Source organism: Mustela nivalis (genome assembly GCF_964662115.1).
Source record: "Mustela nivalis genome assembly, chromosome: 7".
Lineage (NCBI taxonomy): Eukaryota > Metazoa > Chordata > Mammalia > Carnivora > Mustelidae > Mustela > Mustela nivalis.
Genome location: NC_139026.1, coordinates 78,581,125 through 78,599,302, shown reverse-complemented (window position 1 = coordinate 78,599,302; position 18,178 = coordinate 78,581,125). Strand labels below are relative to the sequence as shown.

The following is an 18,178-nucleotide window of genomic DNA, read 5'->3' as shown; positions in this document are numbered from 1 at the left end:
TCTTCTCCTACCCACTTAAGCCTCCATGTTGCATCACCACTTCCTCATATCAGGGAGATCATATGATAGTTGTCTTTCTCTGCTTGACTTATTTCGCTAAGCATGATACGCTCTAGTTCCATCCATGTTGTCGCAAATGGCAAGATTTCATTTCTTTTGATGGCTGCATAGTATTCCATTGTGTATATATACCACATCTTCTTGTTCCATTCATCTGTTGATGGACATCTAGGTTCTTTCCATAGTTTGGCTATTGTGGACATTGCTGCTATAAACATTCGGGTGCATGTGCCCCTTTGGATCACTACATTTGTATCTTTAGGGTAAATACCCAATAGTGCAATTGCTGGGTCATAGGGCAGTTCTATTTTCAACATTCTGAGGAACCTCCATGCTGTTTTCCAGAGTGGCTGCACCAGCTTGCATTCCCACCAACAGTGTAGGAGGGTTCCCCTTTCTCCACATCCTCGCCAGCATCTGTCATTTCCTGACTTGTTGATTTTAGCCATTCTGACTGGTGTGAGGTGATATCTCATTGTGGTTTTGATTTGTATTTCCCTGATGCCGAGTGATATGGAGCACTTTTTCATGTGTCTGTTGGCCATCTGGATGTCTTCTTTGCAGAAATGTCTGTTCATGTCCTCTGCCCATTTCTTGATTGGATTATTTGTTCTTTGCCCATGAAAAGGGGTGTTGAGTTTGCTAAGTTCTTTATAGATTCTGGACACTAGTCCTTTATCTGATATGTCGTTTGCAAATATCTTCTCCCATTCTGTCAGTTGTCTTTTGATTTTGTTAACTGTTTCCTTTGCTGTGCAAAAGCTTTTGATCTTGATGAAATCCCAATAGTTCATTTTTCCCCTTGCTTCCCTTGCCTTTTGCGTTGTTCCTAGGAAGATGTTGCTGCGGCAGAGGTCGAAGAGGTTGCTGCCTGTGTTCTCCTCAAGCATTTTGATGGATTCCTTTCGCACATTGAGGTCCTTCATCCATTTTGAGTCTATTTTTGTGTGTGGTGTAAGGAAATGGTCCAATTTCATTTTTCTGCATGTGGCTGTCCAATTTTCCCAGCACCATTTATTGAAGAGGCTGTCTTTTTTCCATTGGACATTCTTTCCTGCTTTGTCGAAGATGAGTTGACCATAGATTTGAGGGTCTATTTCTGGGCTCTCTATTCTGTTCCATTGATCTATGTGTCTGTTTTTGTGCCAGTACCATGCTGTCTTGATGATGACAGCTTTGTAATAGAGCTTGAAGTCCGGAATTGTGATGCCACCAACGTTGGCTTTCTTTTTCAATATCCCTTTGGCTATTCGAGGTCTTTTCTGGTTCCATATAAATTTTAGCATTATTTGTTCCATTTCTTTGAAAAAGATGGATGGTACTTTGATAGGAATTGCATTAAATGTGTAGATTGCTTTAGGTAGCATAGACATTTTCACAATATTTATTCTTCCAATCCAGGAGCATGGAACATTTTTCCATTTCTTTGTGTCTTCCTCAATTTCTTTCATGAGTACTTTATAGTTTTCTGAGTATAGATTCTGTGTCTCTTTGGTTAGGTTTATTCCTAGGTATCTTATGGTTTTGGATGCAATTGTAAATGGGATTGACTCCTTAATATCTCTTTCTTCTGTCTTGCTGTTGGTGTAGAGAAATGCAACTGATATAAAATTGATAAACCCCTGGCCCGACTTATCAAAAAGAAAAGAGAAAGGACCCAAATAAATAAAATCATGAATGAAAGAGGAGAGATCACAACTAACACCAAAGAAATACAAACTATTATAAGAACATACTATGAGCAACTCTACGGCAATAAATTTGACAATCTGGAAGAAATGGATGCATTCCTAGAAACATATAAACTACCACAACTGAACCAGGAAGAAATAGAAAGCCTGAACAGACCCATAACCAGTAAGGAGATTGAAACAGTCATTAAAAATCTCCAAACAAACAAAAGCCCAGGGCCAGATGGCTTCCCGGGGGAATTCTACCAAACATTTAAAGAAGAACTAATTCCTATTCTCCTGAAACTGTTCCAAAAAATAGAAATGGAAGGAAAACTTCCAAACTCATTTTATGAGGCCAGCATCACCTTGATCCCAAAACCAGACAAGGATCCCACCAAAAAAAGAGAGCTATAGACCGATATCCTTGTTGAACACAGATGCAAAAATACTCAACAAAATACTAGCCAATAGGATTCAACAGTACATTAAAAAGATTATTCACCACGACCAAGTGGGATTTATTCCAGGGCTACAAGGTTGGTTCAACATCCGCAAATCAGTCAATGTGATACAACACATCAATAAAAGAAAGAACAAGAACCATATGATACTTTCAATAGATGCTGAAAAAGCATTTGACAAAGTACAGCATCCCTTCCTGATCAAAACTCTTCAAAGTGTAGGGATAGAGGGCACATACCTCAATATCATCAAAGCCATCTATGAAAAACCCACCGCAAATATCATTCTCAATGGAGAAAAACTGAAAGCTTTTCCACTAAGGTCAGGAACACGGCAGGGATGTCCATTATCACCACTGCTATTCAACATAGTACTAGAGGTCCTAGCCTCAGCAATCAGACAACAAAAGGAAATTAAAGGCATCCAAATTGGCAAAGAAGAAGTCAAATTATCACTCTTCGCAGATGATATGATACTATATGTGGAAAACCCAAAAGACTCCACTCCAAAACTGCTAGAACTTATACAGGAATTCAGTAAAGTGTCAGGATATAAAATCAAAAGTTCTTATATTTTAATAGCATTTCCTTGATGTTGTTTGGCTTGGGAATCTGGGTCACAACCATGAAGCCCTATGGCCTTTTAAGAATTTTCCTAATCCATCTAATTGTTTTTAACTATAGGGTTGAGCACTGAAAGATTTGTTATTTTTCTTTATGCCTGTTCCTAAATTGTGAAACATGGTAAGTGTTTCCTCAATATTACAGTTTATAAAGCCAAACCTAGTTTTCTCTGTTAGAGATTTTGGAGTTTAGCAGCCTGATTTAGTCTAAAATGTTTTACCATCTGCACTTATTTTTCTGTGTTATCATCATGATTACCATCCTTTCTTTACCCCTCCCTGTTAAAGATTCCATTTCTCTTCCCACAAGTTTCACTTCTCTGTAATTAAACACAGGACTGTATCTCCTTTCATTTTTCCCCCTAAATCCCCACATTATCCAAGATCTAGCTTGTCAGTATCACCTTTTTCATGAAAATTTTCCCAGTGTTTAAGTCCTACTAATATCATTCTGTGCTAATAGTAACCCTTCTTCCCTAGTCATTTAGTGGAATTTGATAATGCTATCCCCTTTTTTGGAATTCTGATAGGCATGTAACATCATACATTAATTATTTCTGTTGTTTGCAGTTGGGCAGGGCAGAGCAGCAATTATTTTCTGCATTAGATGAGGAAACCAAGGTCAAGAGAATTTAAGAAACTATCCTAGGAGTCTGCCTGTGTCACTTTGTGACTTTCCAATCCACACTCTCTACAGATCCTTCCTCTCACTGTAATTCAGTCATGCATCCCAGGTGACCTAGTATTATGTTCTGATTATTTACCAAGTATAAGACATGTCTGTTTAACATGAACCAAAACAAATGAAATAAAGGACCCCTATAGGTGTAAATGGAGTTTTTAACCGAGAATGTGATTTAATCCAGCATTTTAAGAGTCTTATAGCTTCTGATGACTTAATCTAACAAACTGTCATAATTTAGTCAACCCTTTCATGTTTTTTCAAAATCTCATAATTTACCTCTTTTTCGCTTCTTTTCTCATAACTCCTTCTCATTTCAGAGCAGATTCTTTCAGGTGGTCGGTTCAGCAGCATTTTTCCTCCATGGTTTCCTTTTCCTGAAATGGTGCTTATAGGCATGTCTTTAAGAAAGTAGTCTTGGGGCACCTGAATACTCAGTTGGTTGAGCGTCCAACTCGCGTCCAACTCGCGTCCAACTCTTGGTTTTAGCTCAGGTCATGATCTCAGGGTCATAGAATCCAGCCTCCAGTTGGGCTCCACACTCAGCAGGGAGTCTGTCTGAGATTCTCTCCCTCACTGCCTGCCCCTCCCCACCCACACGTGTGCCTGTGGTCTCTTAAAAAAAAAAAAGTAGCCTTGGGCGCCTGGGTGGCTCAGTGGGTTAATCCGCTGCCTTCGGCTCAGGTCATGATCCCAGGTTCCTGGGATTGAGTCCTGCATTGGGCTCTCTGCTTTGGGGGGAAGCCTGCTTCCCCCTCTCTCTAGCTGCCTCTCTGCCTACTAATGCTCTCTGTCAAAAAAAAAAAAAAAAGTATCCTTAATAATGTCTTTCCCAGGGGCGCCTGGGTGGCTCAGTGGGTTAAAGCCTCTGCCTTTGGCTCAGGTCATGGTCCCAGGGTCCTGGGATAGAGCCCACATCAGGCTCTCTGCTCAGCAGGGAGCCTGCTTCCTCCTCTCTCTCTGCCTGCCTCTCTGCCTACTTGTGATCTCTGTCAAATAAATAAAATCTTAAAAAAAAAAAGTCTTAAAAACAAAATATCTATTTTCAACATTTTGAGGAACCTCCATGCTGTTTTCCAGAGTGGCTGCACCAGCTTGCATTCCCACCAACAGTGGAGGAGGGTTCCCCTTTCTCCACATCCTCGCCAGCATCTGTCATTTCCTGACTTGTTGATTTTAGCCATTCTGACTGGTGTGAGGTGATATCTCATTGTGGTTTTGATTTGTATTTCCCTGATGCCGAGTGATATGGAGCACTTTTTCATGTGTCTGTTGGCCATCTGGATGTCTTCTTTGCAGAAATGTCTGTTCATGTCCTCTGCCCATTTCTTGATTGGATTATTTGTTCTTTGGGTGTTGAGTTTGCTAAGTTCTTTATAGATTCTGGACACTAGTCCTTTATCTGATATGTCGTTTGCAAATCTCTTCTCCCATTCTGTCAGTTGTCTTTTGATTTTGTAAACTGTTTCCTTTGCTGTGCAAAAGCTTTTGATCTTGATGAAATCCCAATAGTTCATTTTTGCCCTTGCTTCCCTTGCCTTTTGCGTTGTTCCTAGGAAGATGTTGCTGCGGCAGAGGTCGAAGAGGTTGCTGCCTGTGTTCTCCTCAAGGATTTTGATGGATTCCTTTCGCACATTGAGGTCCTTCATCCATTTTGAGTCTATTTTTGTGTGTGGTGTAAGGAAATGGTCCAATTTCATTTTTCTGCATGTGGCTGTCCAATTTTCCCAGCACCATTTATTGAAGAGGCTGTCTTTTTTCCATTGGACATTCTTTCCTGCTTTGTCGAAGATGAGTTGACCATAGATTTGAGGGTCTATTTCTGGGCTCTCTATTCTGTTCCATTGATCTATGTGTCTGTTTTTGTGCCAGTACCATGCTGTCTTGATGATGACAGCTTTGTAATAGAGCTTGAAGTCCGGAATTGTGATGCCACCAACGTTGGCTTTCTTTTTCAATATCCCTTTGGCTATTCGAGGTCTTTTCTGGTTCCATATAAATTTTAGCATTATTTGTTCCATTTCTTTGAAAAAGATGGATGGTACTTTGATAGGAATTGCATTAAATGTGTAGATTGCTTTAGGTAGCATAGACATTTTCACAATATTTATTCTTCCAATCCAGGAGCATGGAGCATTTTTCCATTTCTTTGTGTCTTCCTCAATTTCTTTCATGAGTACTTTATAGTTTTCTGAGTATAGATTCTGTGTCTCCTTGGTTAGGTTTATTCCTAGGTATCTTATGGTTTTGGATGCAATTGTAAATGGGATTGACTCCTTAATTTCTCTTTCTTCTGTCTTGCTGTTGGTGTAGAGAAATGCAACTGATTTCTGTGCATTGATTTTATATCCTGACACTTTACTGAATTCCTGTATAAGTTCTAGCAGTTTTGGAGTGGAGTGTTTTGGGTTTTCCACATATAGTATCATATCATCTGTGAAGAGTGATAATTTGACTTCTTCTTTGCCGATTTGGATGCCTTTAATTTCCTTTCGTTGTCTGATTGCTGAGGCTAGGACCTCTAGTACTATGTTGAATAGCAGTGGTGATAATGGACATCCCTGCCGTGTTCCTGACCTTAGCGGAAAAGCTTTCAGTTTTTCTCTCTGCCCTATGACCCAGCAATTGCACTATTGGGTATTTACCCTAAAGATACAAACGTAGTGATCCAAAGGGGCACGTGCACCCGAATGTTTATAGCAGCAATGTCCACAATAGCCAAACTATGGAAAGAACCTAGATGTCCATCAACAGATGAATGGATCAAGAAGATGTGGTATATATACACAATGGAATACTATGCAGCCATCAAAAGAAATGAAATCTTGCCATTTGCAACAACATGGATGGAACTAGAGCATATCATGCTTAGCGAAATAAGTCAAGCAGAGAAAGACAACTATCATATGATCTCCCTGATATGAGGAAGTGGTGATGCAACATGGGGGCTTAAGTAGGTAGGAGAAGAATAAATGAAACAAGATGGGATTGGGAGGGAGACAAACCATAAGTGACTCTTAATCTTACAAAACAAACTGAGGGTTGCTGGGGGGAGGGGGTTTGGGAGAAGGGGGTGGGATTATGGACATTGGGGAGGGTATGTGCTTTGGTGAGTGCTGTGAAGTGTGTAAACCTGGTGATTCACAGACCTGTACCCCTGGGGATAAAAATATATGTTTATAAAAAATAAAAAATTAATAAAAAAAAAGAAAAAAATTTTTTAAAAATGTCTTTCCCATTCTGTAATGATTCAACAGAATGAGAAATATTATTCAGGTCTTTAACTGCTCTGTTTTGCTTAAAGCTTGATTTTTTAAATATGTCTTTATATTTTTTAGTTTAGCCCTTCATTTCAGATCTATTTACCCAGTGTATTCCATCTGGCAGTGAACAAAAGCACATTTATTTCTAGACCCTCCAATGTGTCAGGTACCATTCTAGGCACTGGAGACCCAAACACAAACAAGCCATACAGACTCAGCCCTCGAGGAGATCAGTTTTGACACTGAAGCAGAAGAACACATCTCCCTCAAAGTGCCTGCAGTTTAGCAGACAAGACAAACACAAATTCATGCAGACAATTATAATACTTTTTGATAACAATGATGGGGGCCTCAGCAAAGTGCTTTAAAAATACATAGGAGAGAACAATGATCTCTAGCCAGGGAAGTAAGGAGAGATTCAAAGCAGAAGTTATATCTGAACCCAGTTTATCATTCCTCTTGAGTTAGTTAGGCATTACAAGACTAATAATACATTATATTATGTTCCTAGAGCTCGAACAGTAACAGTAAAGCAGGCTGGTAGTTATTTCTTGATCCATGTCAGACCAGTTAGGCACAATTGACCAGAAAGAAAAGTCAATATCAAGTACTCTTTCCAACATAGGACTGTACCTACAAATACGTATTATTTTCCATTGCAGGAGCCTTCTTCCTTTATGCTGGATTCGCTGGTGTGGGACTCCTTTTCATCTATGGCTGTCTTCCTGAGACCAAAGGGAAAAAATTAGAAGAAATAGAATCACTCTTTGACAACAGGTTATGTACATGTGGCGCTTCAGATTCTGATGAAGGGAGATATATTGAATATATTCGGGTGAAGGGAAGTAACTATCATCTTTCTGACAACGATGCTTCTGATGTAGAATAATTTTCAGATGCTGATTTATTTAGGTATTTAAACAAACCTGGGGGACAAAAGCAGCAATTGGTGACCTCAATGCCCTGCTTTTAATCTGGTTCTTTCCACAGTCTAGTTTTGAATGACCTCATAATCTAGAATATTTGATTAGGAGGAAGATACAACCATGATGACATTTTTTTTTCACAAGCAGAAATATAAAACAATATTTAGAGATTTTAAACTAATAATTACTGAACAAATGTATGTAATTCCTTCCTGAGGTAGTCTAAAATGAATATTGTATCCAGTGACTTCAGTGGTATCTTTTCCTAAAACCATATATAATTATTAGTGGCAATAGAATCAGTCTATTCTAGCTTAATTGTATGATATACTTATGAAGGAGGATTCTGGGATAAGATCCGAGGGTGTTTTCTGTCAAAACATGGCCTGTTGGCCCTAAATTTTCCTAAGGACAAGAAGCGTATCTGTGATCAGCTATTAGAAAGATTCTGTTTAAGCTTTCAACAAATTCAAAAGTACCTCATACAGAGGCACAATTGTCCTTATCTCCTGTGGATTCCACATTTTGGTCTCTCTCTCCAAATCAGATCTTGAGAGTTCTTCAGAAACTGACTCTGCACAGGACCTTTTGAACATTATGAAAAGCAGGTCTTTTAGGGTTTATTTTCATACATATTTTTTGCATTGGTGATAAGTATACATTTGCACAGATAAGGTAGCAAGTTTTGATAAGTATATTTTATTGCTAGAAAGTAAGAAAGAAAACATTTTTATGGATCCCTGATATGAGTTAGTCACTTAGGTACGCAACTATAAACACAAAATAGCACCAGATCTTTGACTGTGTTTCAGGGTTTCTGTTCATGCCAAAATCACCTGATGCTTACCATGCCTTCTCTCATCGCCTCTGGAGTCCTACTATTTGTGCCTTCATTTGTGTTAATATAAATAGTTGCTAGCAGACTATTTTTCCCCTTCTTTTAATCGAGTAATTCCTGAAGCAAAAAAGAAAGAAAGAAAATCAGTGACAGATAATCCAGCTGTTACTGATGTTTTAATTAAATAGTGGGACAAATTTTTTCCTTAGTTTTTTTTAGTAACTCTTAAGGGAACTGTGACATTACTTAATAATACTATAGTCTTTTTTTTTTTTTTTACTTTAAGAACATAAACTCATTTTTATTTTGCACACCCTTTTCTCATTTGCCCTGACAGTTTATCAAAAAAAGACATAGATATGTCTGTGGGTGTTTCCTTTTTCTCATACTTGCTTGGACTTTTTTCCTTCTTGTCTAAAAATTGGGATTTTCTATTGGAACAGATTAATGGTTCTAATATAATATGCATTGCTACAATGTCTTCTCAAAATGTTTGTTGGTTTTTATGCCCATTCATCAATGAACTCTAATTTTTGCTCTTAAGAGCTATTCAGAATATAAAAAATTACTTGCTAATTCCAATGAAAATATGAATGAATTGTCTGGGGCCAGATAGGAATATGTAAGTTTGATGGACTTTAATATGGCTCTAAACTTCTAATAAGGTACTCTTTGGAGTGAAAAGATGGCTATCTCTAAATTCAGTGTGTTTCTGCCAGTCTCCAAGATGTTTTGTTCTTCGCTTGAAGTCTGGTTTATTCCTAGAACTATTATCAAAACTGAAGATGTAGCCAAGGAGGTTTGTTCTCATAGCCACCAGGAATATGGTAACCGCTTGAACTGTCATTTTACTGATCTAAATATCCTTCATCCAAAAAAAAAAGTTTTCTTCCTTTGATCATTTCATATATTAAAAAAATTTTAGAGAGTTGTTTTCCCCTGAATTAGGTGCTTTGATTTCTAAGGGGATATTAATATTGATCTTTTCCCCCAGAAAAGGAGATGTGATTTAATAGAGAAAATCATTGATATTTCTTATCCCATAAGAAATATCTTATCTGTGTAATATTTCACACAGGTAAAGTGGAAAATGAGCTATTGTGTGGTAAAATCAGAATATGATGGGAAGAAAAAATATTTAGACCAATAAAGTGCTCTCTAAAAATGTATTTTTCTGATTTATCCAAATTGCCTCAATTCTTCTCTTTATTACATGCATAGCCTTAACTATATGCTTATGTACTCAGCTGTGCTGAATGCACAGTAACTTTATTAAAGGAGCAACTGGACTTTTATTATTTCTTAAAGCAGAACATGGCCTGTTCTCCCTGACATAAGCAAATCGTATATTCAACTTTATATCCATAACTGCACATAGTAGCAGGGAAGATTAGCCACATTCTCCTTTATTCTCCTCAACCTCTCCTTTAAAGGACTATTTGTTATTTATATAGTGATAAAGACAAATTTCCTTATCTTTGAAGTACAAGACAGTTGGCACAGTATAAAGATTATTTATAATTTTTTTAAAAACAACTACTTAAAAAGAAACCTTATACAATTAGAGTATTATTTTTAGATTTGGTGAACCTTTATAATATATTAAAAATTAAGTATTTGAATTTTGCAGGTTTTTTTATATTATGTACCTTTTAAGTTCTCAGCATCTTTGGCTACCACCACCAACTTGAAAACATTCCATTTGAAATACCATCAAATGTATATTTTGTAGGACAATTTATATATGGTATGATTTGACCTACCATATTATAACAGGTTAAGCATCATGCTTTTAACCAAAATTAGGGTTTCCTTCTAAGCATGCTGCAAATTCACTAGAGACCTATTGTGTTTTAGGAACACGTAGTAAAGAAAGTCGTAACCCCTATTTGAGGCTTAGCTTGGGTGGCTGATGAGATCTACCATAGACTAAAGAGAATATAACCCTTCACCTGCATTTGAACACATAGGGCTGAATGTGCTGTCAGATAAATTTTAAAGATTTGGTATTAATATTTTTCTTCAACACAAGCATTCCTAATAATTTTGACTGTTGTACCTTAGTAATTAATTACCCAAAACATTATTTTTAATGTATTTGTAAAAGATCTAAATCAAAACTAAATTTAAAGGGTAGTATTTCCGTTTGTAATTTTGTTCCCAGCCATATGCAATAATTAGTCCCCTGATGGAAAATGCTATGACAGTAATGTTGTCAAGTGCTTTTTCATAATTTTATTTTACCACTGAGCTAGATTTTAGTGTATGGAGTCTAAATATTATTGTTTAAGTTACTCTAAAATGAGAATTAAAACAAAAAATTTAGAAGTTGCTTACTATCATTTCAAAATTCATTATCTAGAGGAAGAATGAAGAGGAAAAATGTTAACTGACAACTTACCCTTTGACTTTTATATTGGAAAGTAAAATTGAAATGTAATTATAGATTCTAGGGGGAGGATATTCTAAAAAATACTATCTATATCTTATCTAAGAAAGTCTCACAGCTTAATGACACTAATGGCTTAAAATACCATAATATAGTGACAGGGAGTGGAAGGATTTTTATCACATTGGCACAGTAATTAAGAACAATTAATGAGATTTTTGTTATAATCAGTTATTTTTTTTAACTGTTTTCCTGATTAGAAAATCTCAAATTCTACTTAGCACCTAACAACTTACATTTATACAGCTGTTGCAACAAGTTTTCAGTTTTTATCTTTTTACTAACTGCAAATAAAAAAAATGACCTAGCAGGCCCATGACAGAGAATTCATAACATGTGCTTTATAGAAGAATCTATTAAACAGTGGATAAAATATATAGCTGCTGCCTATGAAAAGGCTTAGAATTCTTCTCTGGATTGATTTTAATGTCCTGTTTTCTTTTTTATCAGTTTTCTTAGCCTCATGTACAAAAATGTCAAGCTAGTTTGATGAAGTGATCAGTTGGTAACAACAGATCAATTATCAGTACTTTCAGTTCTTCTGGGTGAGAAATATTGCTGTTTTCTGGAAATAGCAATCATTTAAAAATGCCAAATAGCTAACTGCTACCAACTCTCTTATACATTGTCTTTTAGAGGGGGAAATATTTGTGTGCCAGTAATCATCAAAGAGATATTTTGTAAGAGTGTTAATGATGTTCAGAAATACATGAGAGAATTTTATCCTCTTAATTTGCCTGTGAGTGTAGAATGGTGTAATTCCTATAAATCTTTATATGTATAAAGCAGTCTTGCACTTGAGTAATTTGTCTATGGAATGTTCAATAACTACTTTCTTTAGCAGTAATATTCATATATTTATTTCACACAGTTAAGTTCATGTGTTTGATTTTTGTCATATCAGTATGAGAAAAAGGAATGCAGCTTACAAGTACTTATAAACCGATATTTTGTGAAGTTTTATGATTTTAGTAAATTTAATATCATTCCATCTCATTTGAAGGTTAAAAAAAAAAAAAGACTTAACTCTAGCCAAAGTAGAACTTTATATTCTACATGTCCAAACTGGTTCCTAGAGGCTTTTGGACTATATATCACATTTGATGTTATAGTATCTTTATTTGTAATAAATGTTCAAATTTCTATTTAAAAGCTCTAATGTACATCTAGATTAAATCAAGAGTTTTATGCCTTTAAAATATGTATTTCAAAATGTATATTTTAATTTGAGTGCATGTTATATATAGTATTTAATACTTCACATGTCTTGGAAAATTCAATATAAATATTTATTCTTACATGTGACATATGGGGTATCTCTTAAAAATTATGACTATGTATCATTCCCTTCAAAGTCATTCTAGCCTATAGCTGTATCAAAAGTATTGTATATTTTATGGAAATTTAGTGATGTATATGTAAATTTTTTAAGTTATTTTATTGAAGTTCAATCTTTACATAAAATTAAAATCTTTTTTTAAAAAAAGTGTCAGTGCCAGAACTGTAAATGAAAATAATCAAATAAAAGTTATGACAATTCATTAGTCATTTATCTCCTTTGCACTTTTCTATTTCCTGATTCTCTTCCTTTGATTTTAGGATCTAAGTTACCCAGGAAAGGCATCTACAAAATTTCGTTATCTCTATATATTTATGCAATTCTTACTCATTTTAATTATATTTTACCTCTTTTTAACATGGATAAACTCAACTATCTTTAAAAATAAATATGATTCACAGGCCTGTACCCCTGGGGATAAAAATATGTTTATAAAAAATAAAAAATTAAATAAAAAAAATAAATAAATACCTAAAAATTATTCTAAGGAATTATTCTAATAAATATAAAACTTTGAAATGAAATGCTTTAGGAACCCTTGAGATATTATTTCTGGTTGTTGTCAAAACCAGATGTGACATAAGCCATTATGTTGGGTTGACAAAAACTATTTGCTTTGTAAATAAAAACAAAATACCTGCTGGATGACCACCTGACAGTTCCTTTTGGAACTCTATTGGTCTCCATTGCCATTTTGCCCTAACTGTAGCTTTTATTAGCAAGAATTTTCTATAGTATTATCTGGGCAGTATTAAGACTTACCTCCATAGTTATGGTGTGCCATCCTAAGTCCACCTGTCAAAACAGCATGAGATCATCCCTTAAAGATACTAGATCACTTGTCCACAGGCTTACAGTAGAGATGGGATCTCATGTTCAGGTGGCTTCTCAATGCACACAAAATTAAATTTTATTTTCTTCTGCAAAAAAAAAAAAAGAAAAAGTGGAGGGGTACCTGGGTGGCTTAGTGGGTTATGCCTCTGCCTTCTGCTCAGGTCATGGTCTAGGGTCCTGGGATTGAGCCCTGCATTGGGCTTTGTGCTTGGCCGGGAGCCTGCTTCCCCTTCTCTCTGCCTATTTGTGATCTCCCTCTCTCTATCAAATAAATATTTTCTTTTTTAAACTTAAAAAAAGTGCTCGCTTCGGCAGCACATATACTAAACTTAAAAAAAAAAAGTGGAGTTGCATTTAATCAAGAATTCTGATGCCAGCAGATAAAGTAAAAATCCTACAGGAATGACCCAAGAAAATCCCATAAATTATGCATAAAGGCTCTATTCACCAGGACACCTAAATATTGCAGTACATATTTGCATCAGTGGTCAAAGTCTTCATTTAACTATACAGTCTTGTGGGGTAAACATTGTAGTGCTTTTCTGGGTACTAAACTTAAGTTCAGAACATTCTGATGACTTGCCCAAGATCACACATTAGGAAGTAGTACAGAACTTATGTGTGGACTACACCAATAATCTTCCTCTCTGTCATCATTTGGGATGTCTTCTGGTGAGACCCAGGCAGAAAGATTACAAAATAGACATTGTGGAATTAATTCCTGTGTTATAACTCTTAAAAGGTATGCAGAGAAAGAATCAGTTACCTCATTTTAACCTGGTCTATAGACACAAATTCTGAAAACCTTTGGAGATTTTTCTCCAAATATGAAGCACTGACTTAGTCTTTGCCTCAATTCCTGTCTATAAAGTAGAAATGTTACTCTCTACCTCATGTATTTGTTATGGGGGTCATATTAGTTAATCATCTAAAGCACTTAGAGCGATAGCACATAGTAAGTGCTGGATAACCTTTGGTTGTTCTTAGTGTCATCCTTCACATGTTATCCCTGATGCTGCTAATGTCTCACTGTCCAAAGCACAAGCAAGGTGTTTATAAATTCCTCTCCTGGCAACAATTACAAGGAGCAGGAGCGCATGGGCTTGACATTATGTCATATACGCTGTATGACTGCAGCAGCCAAGCTCCTGCTGACCAGAATGGATGGAGCTGATATGGCCGACTACCCTGAGGTTCCTCTTCCCTTCTCCACCTCCTTCCCATGAGCATCCTCCTGAATGGCACAGTTAATGAAAAACACAACCTTCTCACAATCTCCAGATTTAACAGGATTTAATACACAACTTCTCTGTGTGTGATCTCTGAATCAAGAAAACAAAAATAAGTTCAGAATATCTCTCAGTAACCTATCATTTAAATTCCTTCCAGCATTTAAAAAATATTTTAAATTCTCTCCAAATGCTTTAAAAAGGTGGAGGAGTGGTACCTGGGTGGCTCAGTCAGTTGAGTGTACAGCTCTTGGTTTTGGCTCAGGTCCAGAGCTCATGAATCATAAGATGGAGCCCACATCATGCTCTGCACTCAGCCGGGAGTCTGCTTGAAGATTCTCTCCCTCTGCCCCTCCCCCTACTCCTGGGCTCATGTGTTCTCACTCTCAAATAAATCTTTTTAAAAAATTCTCTCCAAATAAAAAATGACATTAATCCTTTATTAAGTGGCTATCCTGAAATTAAGCTATTATAAATGCTATGAGTTCAACATGAAACACTGATACTATTTTTTACCTTTAATATTTCATCTGCTTTTCCACTACACTCACAAAAAAACTGCACAATAAGCAACATGCAGAGCAAGTTAATTTTTTACATGAAAGAAAATACTGACATGTTTTACTTCTAGCAAATGGATACTAAACCCAAAATAGATTTTTGTTAAAACAGTGGTTCTGAAAGCGTGGTCCTCAAACTAGAAGCACTGGAATCATCTGTGAGTTTGTTACAAATGAAAATCTGTGAGCCTCACTTGAGCTGAATCAAAATATCTGGGGAAATAATCCAGGAAACTATATATTTTTAATTGAAATATAAATGACATGTAACACTGTATAAGGTATACAATGCATTGATTTGATGCACATATTGCAAAATGTTTACCACCATAGTGTTAGCTAATCGGTCTACCACATCACATAATTATCATTTCTTTTTGTGGTAAACAATTAATCCAGTCTCTTAGCAACTCTGAAGTTTATTAATACAATACTGTTGTCTATAATCACTGTGCTGTGCATTAGCCCTCCAGGACCTATCTACTAGTTCCAAGTCTATACTCCTAAACAACCTCCCCAATCCTCACACCCCATCCCCTAGCCTCTGGTAACCACCATTCTATTCTGTTTTCCCAAGTTCACCTTTTTTTGGATCAGGGAACTGATCTTAACAAACTCTCCAGATAATTCTTAAGCACACAATAGTGGAACCACTACATTCGATTTTTTAAATCAACACATTAAAAAGGAATCAGCTGCATTTTCTTTCAAATGGTTAGCTCATCTAGTGAATAATAAACTGAGTGGATTTATATGCAAGTTACTTAGGAATTCATAAAGCTAAGTCATTTCCACCTCAGGGGGTTTGCATGTGGTGTTACATCTGTCTAGCATGCTTGTTACCCCTATTCTTTGTGTCCCGTTTCTTTTATCACTCAGGTTTCAGCTCAAAATCATCTCCTCTGAGAGCCTGTCTTGACTATATAATTTAATCACTCCCTCCTCCCCAATACATCATGTAAACTTGTTTTTTTTTCCCTAGTGTTTATCACTATTTGAAAATTATTTTTTAGTTCTTATCTGTTTCTCCCATGAGAATATACACTGCATGAAAGCAGGGAATTTGTATTATTCACTACTGACTCTCCACTCATACAGTGCCTAGCATATAGTATGTGCTCAGTAAAAATTTAAGGAACAAATGGATGTGTGCATCTCAGGTGCTCCTGTGGCCTACAAAGGAGCAGGGGGAAGTTTTAATGGGCTGCGGAAAAATCATTAAAATGATACCATGGGGGTTGTGGGGTTATGGACATTGGGTATGTGATATGAAGTGTGTAAACCTGGAGATTCACAGACCTGTACCCCTGGGGCTAATAATACATTATATGTTAATAAAAAAATTTAAAATTTTAAAAAAATGATACCATGGTACCAGTCCAATATTAGAGAGCATGTTTCATAAATCAATCTCTGTATAGCAAAGCTGTTTTAATCAAACAGCAAATTCTATATGGCATATGAAGGCATGTGTATTCACATAAATACATTTGGATGACAAATTTGGTTTCTTTCTCCTATTAGAAGAGGAGAAAATCTAATTAGGATAGCAAGGAAGGTTGGGGTGCAATTTGTATCTTTTATACTATTCTATTTCTACATTCCTTTTATGGAATAAAAACACATATTCTATATACTTTATATACATTATTTTATCTTCTCTTCACAAAACCCTGTATAAAAAGTAGCATGAGTATCCTTATTGTATGGATGAGGAAATAACCTCAGTCACAGAAAGTAAGTAACTTAAGTAAAACAGACAGGTCAATTTGTGCCAAAGTCATTTTTAACAAGTATTATTTATTTTCTTTTTTACAATGAACTTTATCATGGAAAATTTTATAATTGCCTCTACTTGAAAATTTTTATACTTTCCTTTTTCCTGCAAGGTCACTGGTTATGGACTTAGAAACTAAAACGTAACTACTGGATAAAACTGACAATAACATTTAGAAGTAAATATGAAAGGACTGTAATTTAAAGTCTAAAATGATCAGCAATTTCTAAAATATGCCCAAATTAACATTTATAAATTAACCCACAGAATCCTAATAAGCTTCCTTACTCTGAAGTCTGCTGTCTGAAGTTAAAATAACTATTCCAACTTTCTTTTCTTTAATGTTAGCAAGGTATATCTTTCTCCATCCCTTTACTTTTAATCTGCATGTGTCTTTATAATTAAAGTGGTTTCTTAAAGACAGCATATAGCTGGGTCTTATTTTTTGTCACCTGACAATCTGCTCTTTATTGGTGTATTTAGACCATTAACAGGGTGACAAAATATCTACCATGTTTGTTACTGTTTTCTATTTGTTGCTTTTGTTCTCTATTCCTATTTTTGTTTTCTACTTTTTCCATTTTTGGGGTTATTATTGAGCATATTATATTATTCCATTCCTCTTTTAGCATATCAAATATACTTTCATTTTAGTGGTTTCCCTAGACTCTGCAATGTACATATGCAACTAATTCAAGTCCACTTTCAAATAATATTACACTCTTTCACAGATTAGAAGAGTCAAATATTCCTAATTCCCCATCCCTTATGTCACTGGTTTCATTCATTTCACTTGTACATAAGCTACACATTGCACACATTGTTGCTTTTGCTATTATTCCAAACAAACTTATCTGTTCAATCAACTAAGAATAGGAAAAATAAAAGCTTTCCCTATACATCCATTCCTTCTCTAATGTCTTCTTTTCTTTATGCAGGTCCAAGTTTCTGATCTGTATCACTTTATCTCTGGAGAATTTTTCTTATTTTAACATTGTTTACAAGGCAGGTCTACCTGGCAACACATTCCCTCAATTTCTGTCTGAGAAAAAGTCTTTATCACTTTAGAAGGATACTTTTGCAGGATCTAGAATTCAAGGTGGTAGAGTTTTTCCTCTCATTTCAAATATTTCACTCTACTCTCTGTTTGCATCCTTGGGCTTCTGGGAAGTCAGATGTAATATTCATCTTTGCTCTTTAAATAAGGTGTTTATGTCCTCCAGCTTTTGGAGAAAAGCTTTTATTGGAGAAAGAGTTTTCATCTTCATTTTCCACAGTTTGAATATGACATGCCTGGGTGTAGTTGGGTTTTTTGTTGTTTTGATTTTTGTGGGGGTTTTTAGCATTTATATGAGCTTCCTAGATCCTTGGTTTGTTATGGGACATAAATTTGTCCATAAGTCCTTATAACCTGCAGTATTTCTTCTATTCCTTTCTCCTTATCATTCTAGTATTCTCCTTGTA

At 35.8% G+C, this 18,178-nt stretch overlaps 2 protein-coding genes across 3 annotated transcripts in view; one reads left to right on the top strand and one right to left on the bottom strand.

Moving 5' to 3' along the window:
• The window catches only part of SLC2A13 (solute carrier family 2 member 13), a 373,009-nt gene extending 360,490 nt beyond the window's left edge, over positions 1–12,519 (top strand). Inside the window, exon 10 of the mRNA XM_082740721.1 lies at positions 7,425–12,519. Coding sequence (XP_082596847.1) covers positions 7,425–7,651 — 227 coding nt within the window. The 3' untranslated portion in view covers positions 7,652–12,519. The remainder of the gene's footprint in view (positions 1–7,424) is intronic.
• REDIC1 (regulator of DNA class I crossover intermediates 1) overlaps positions 7,663–18,178 on the bottom strand; it is a 144,284-nt gene continuing 133,768 nt past the window's right edge. The window contains exons 13-16 of one of the 2 annotated variants that reach the window (XR_014314198.1): positions 13,597–13,817; positions 13,077–13,234; positions 8,536–8,643; positions 7,663–8,273 (exon numbers count right to left, since the gene is read on the bottom strand). The gene's annotated coding sequence lies outside the window, so the exon portion shown is untranslated. Of the gene's footprint in view, positions 8,644–13,076; positions 13,235–13,596; positions 13,818–18,178 lie in introns of both variants that reach the window. The other variant, XR_014314197.1, reaches the window with a different exon arrangement.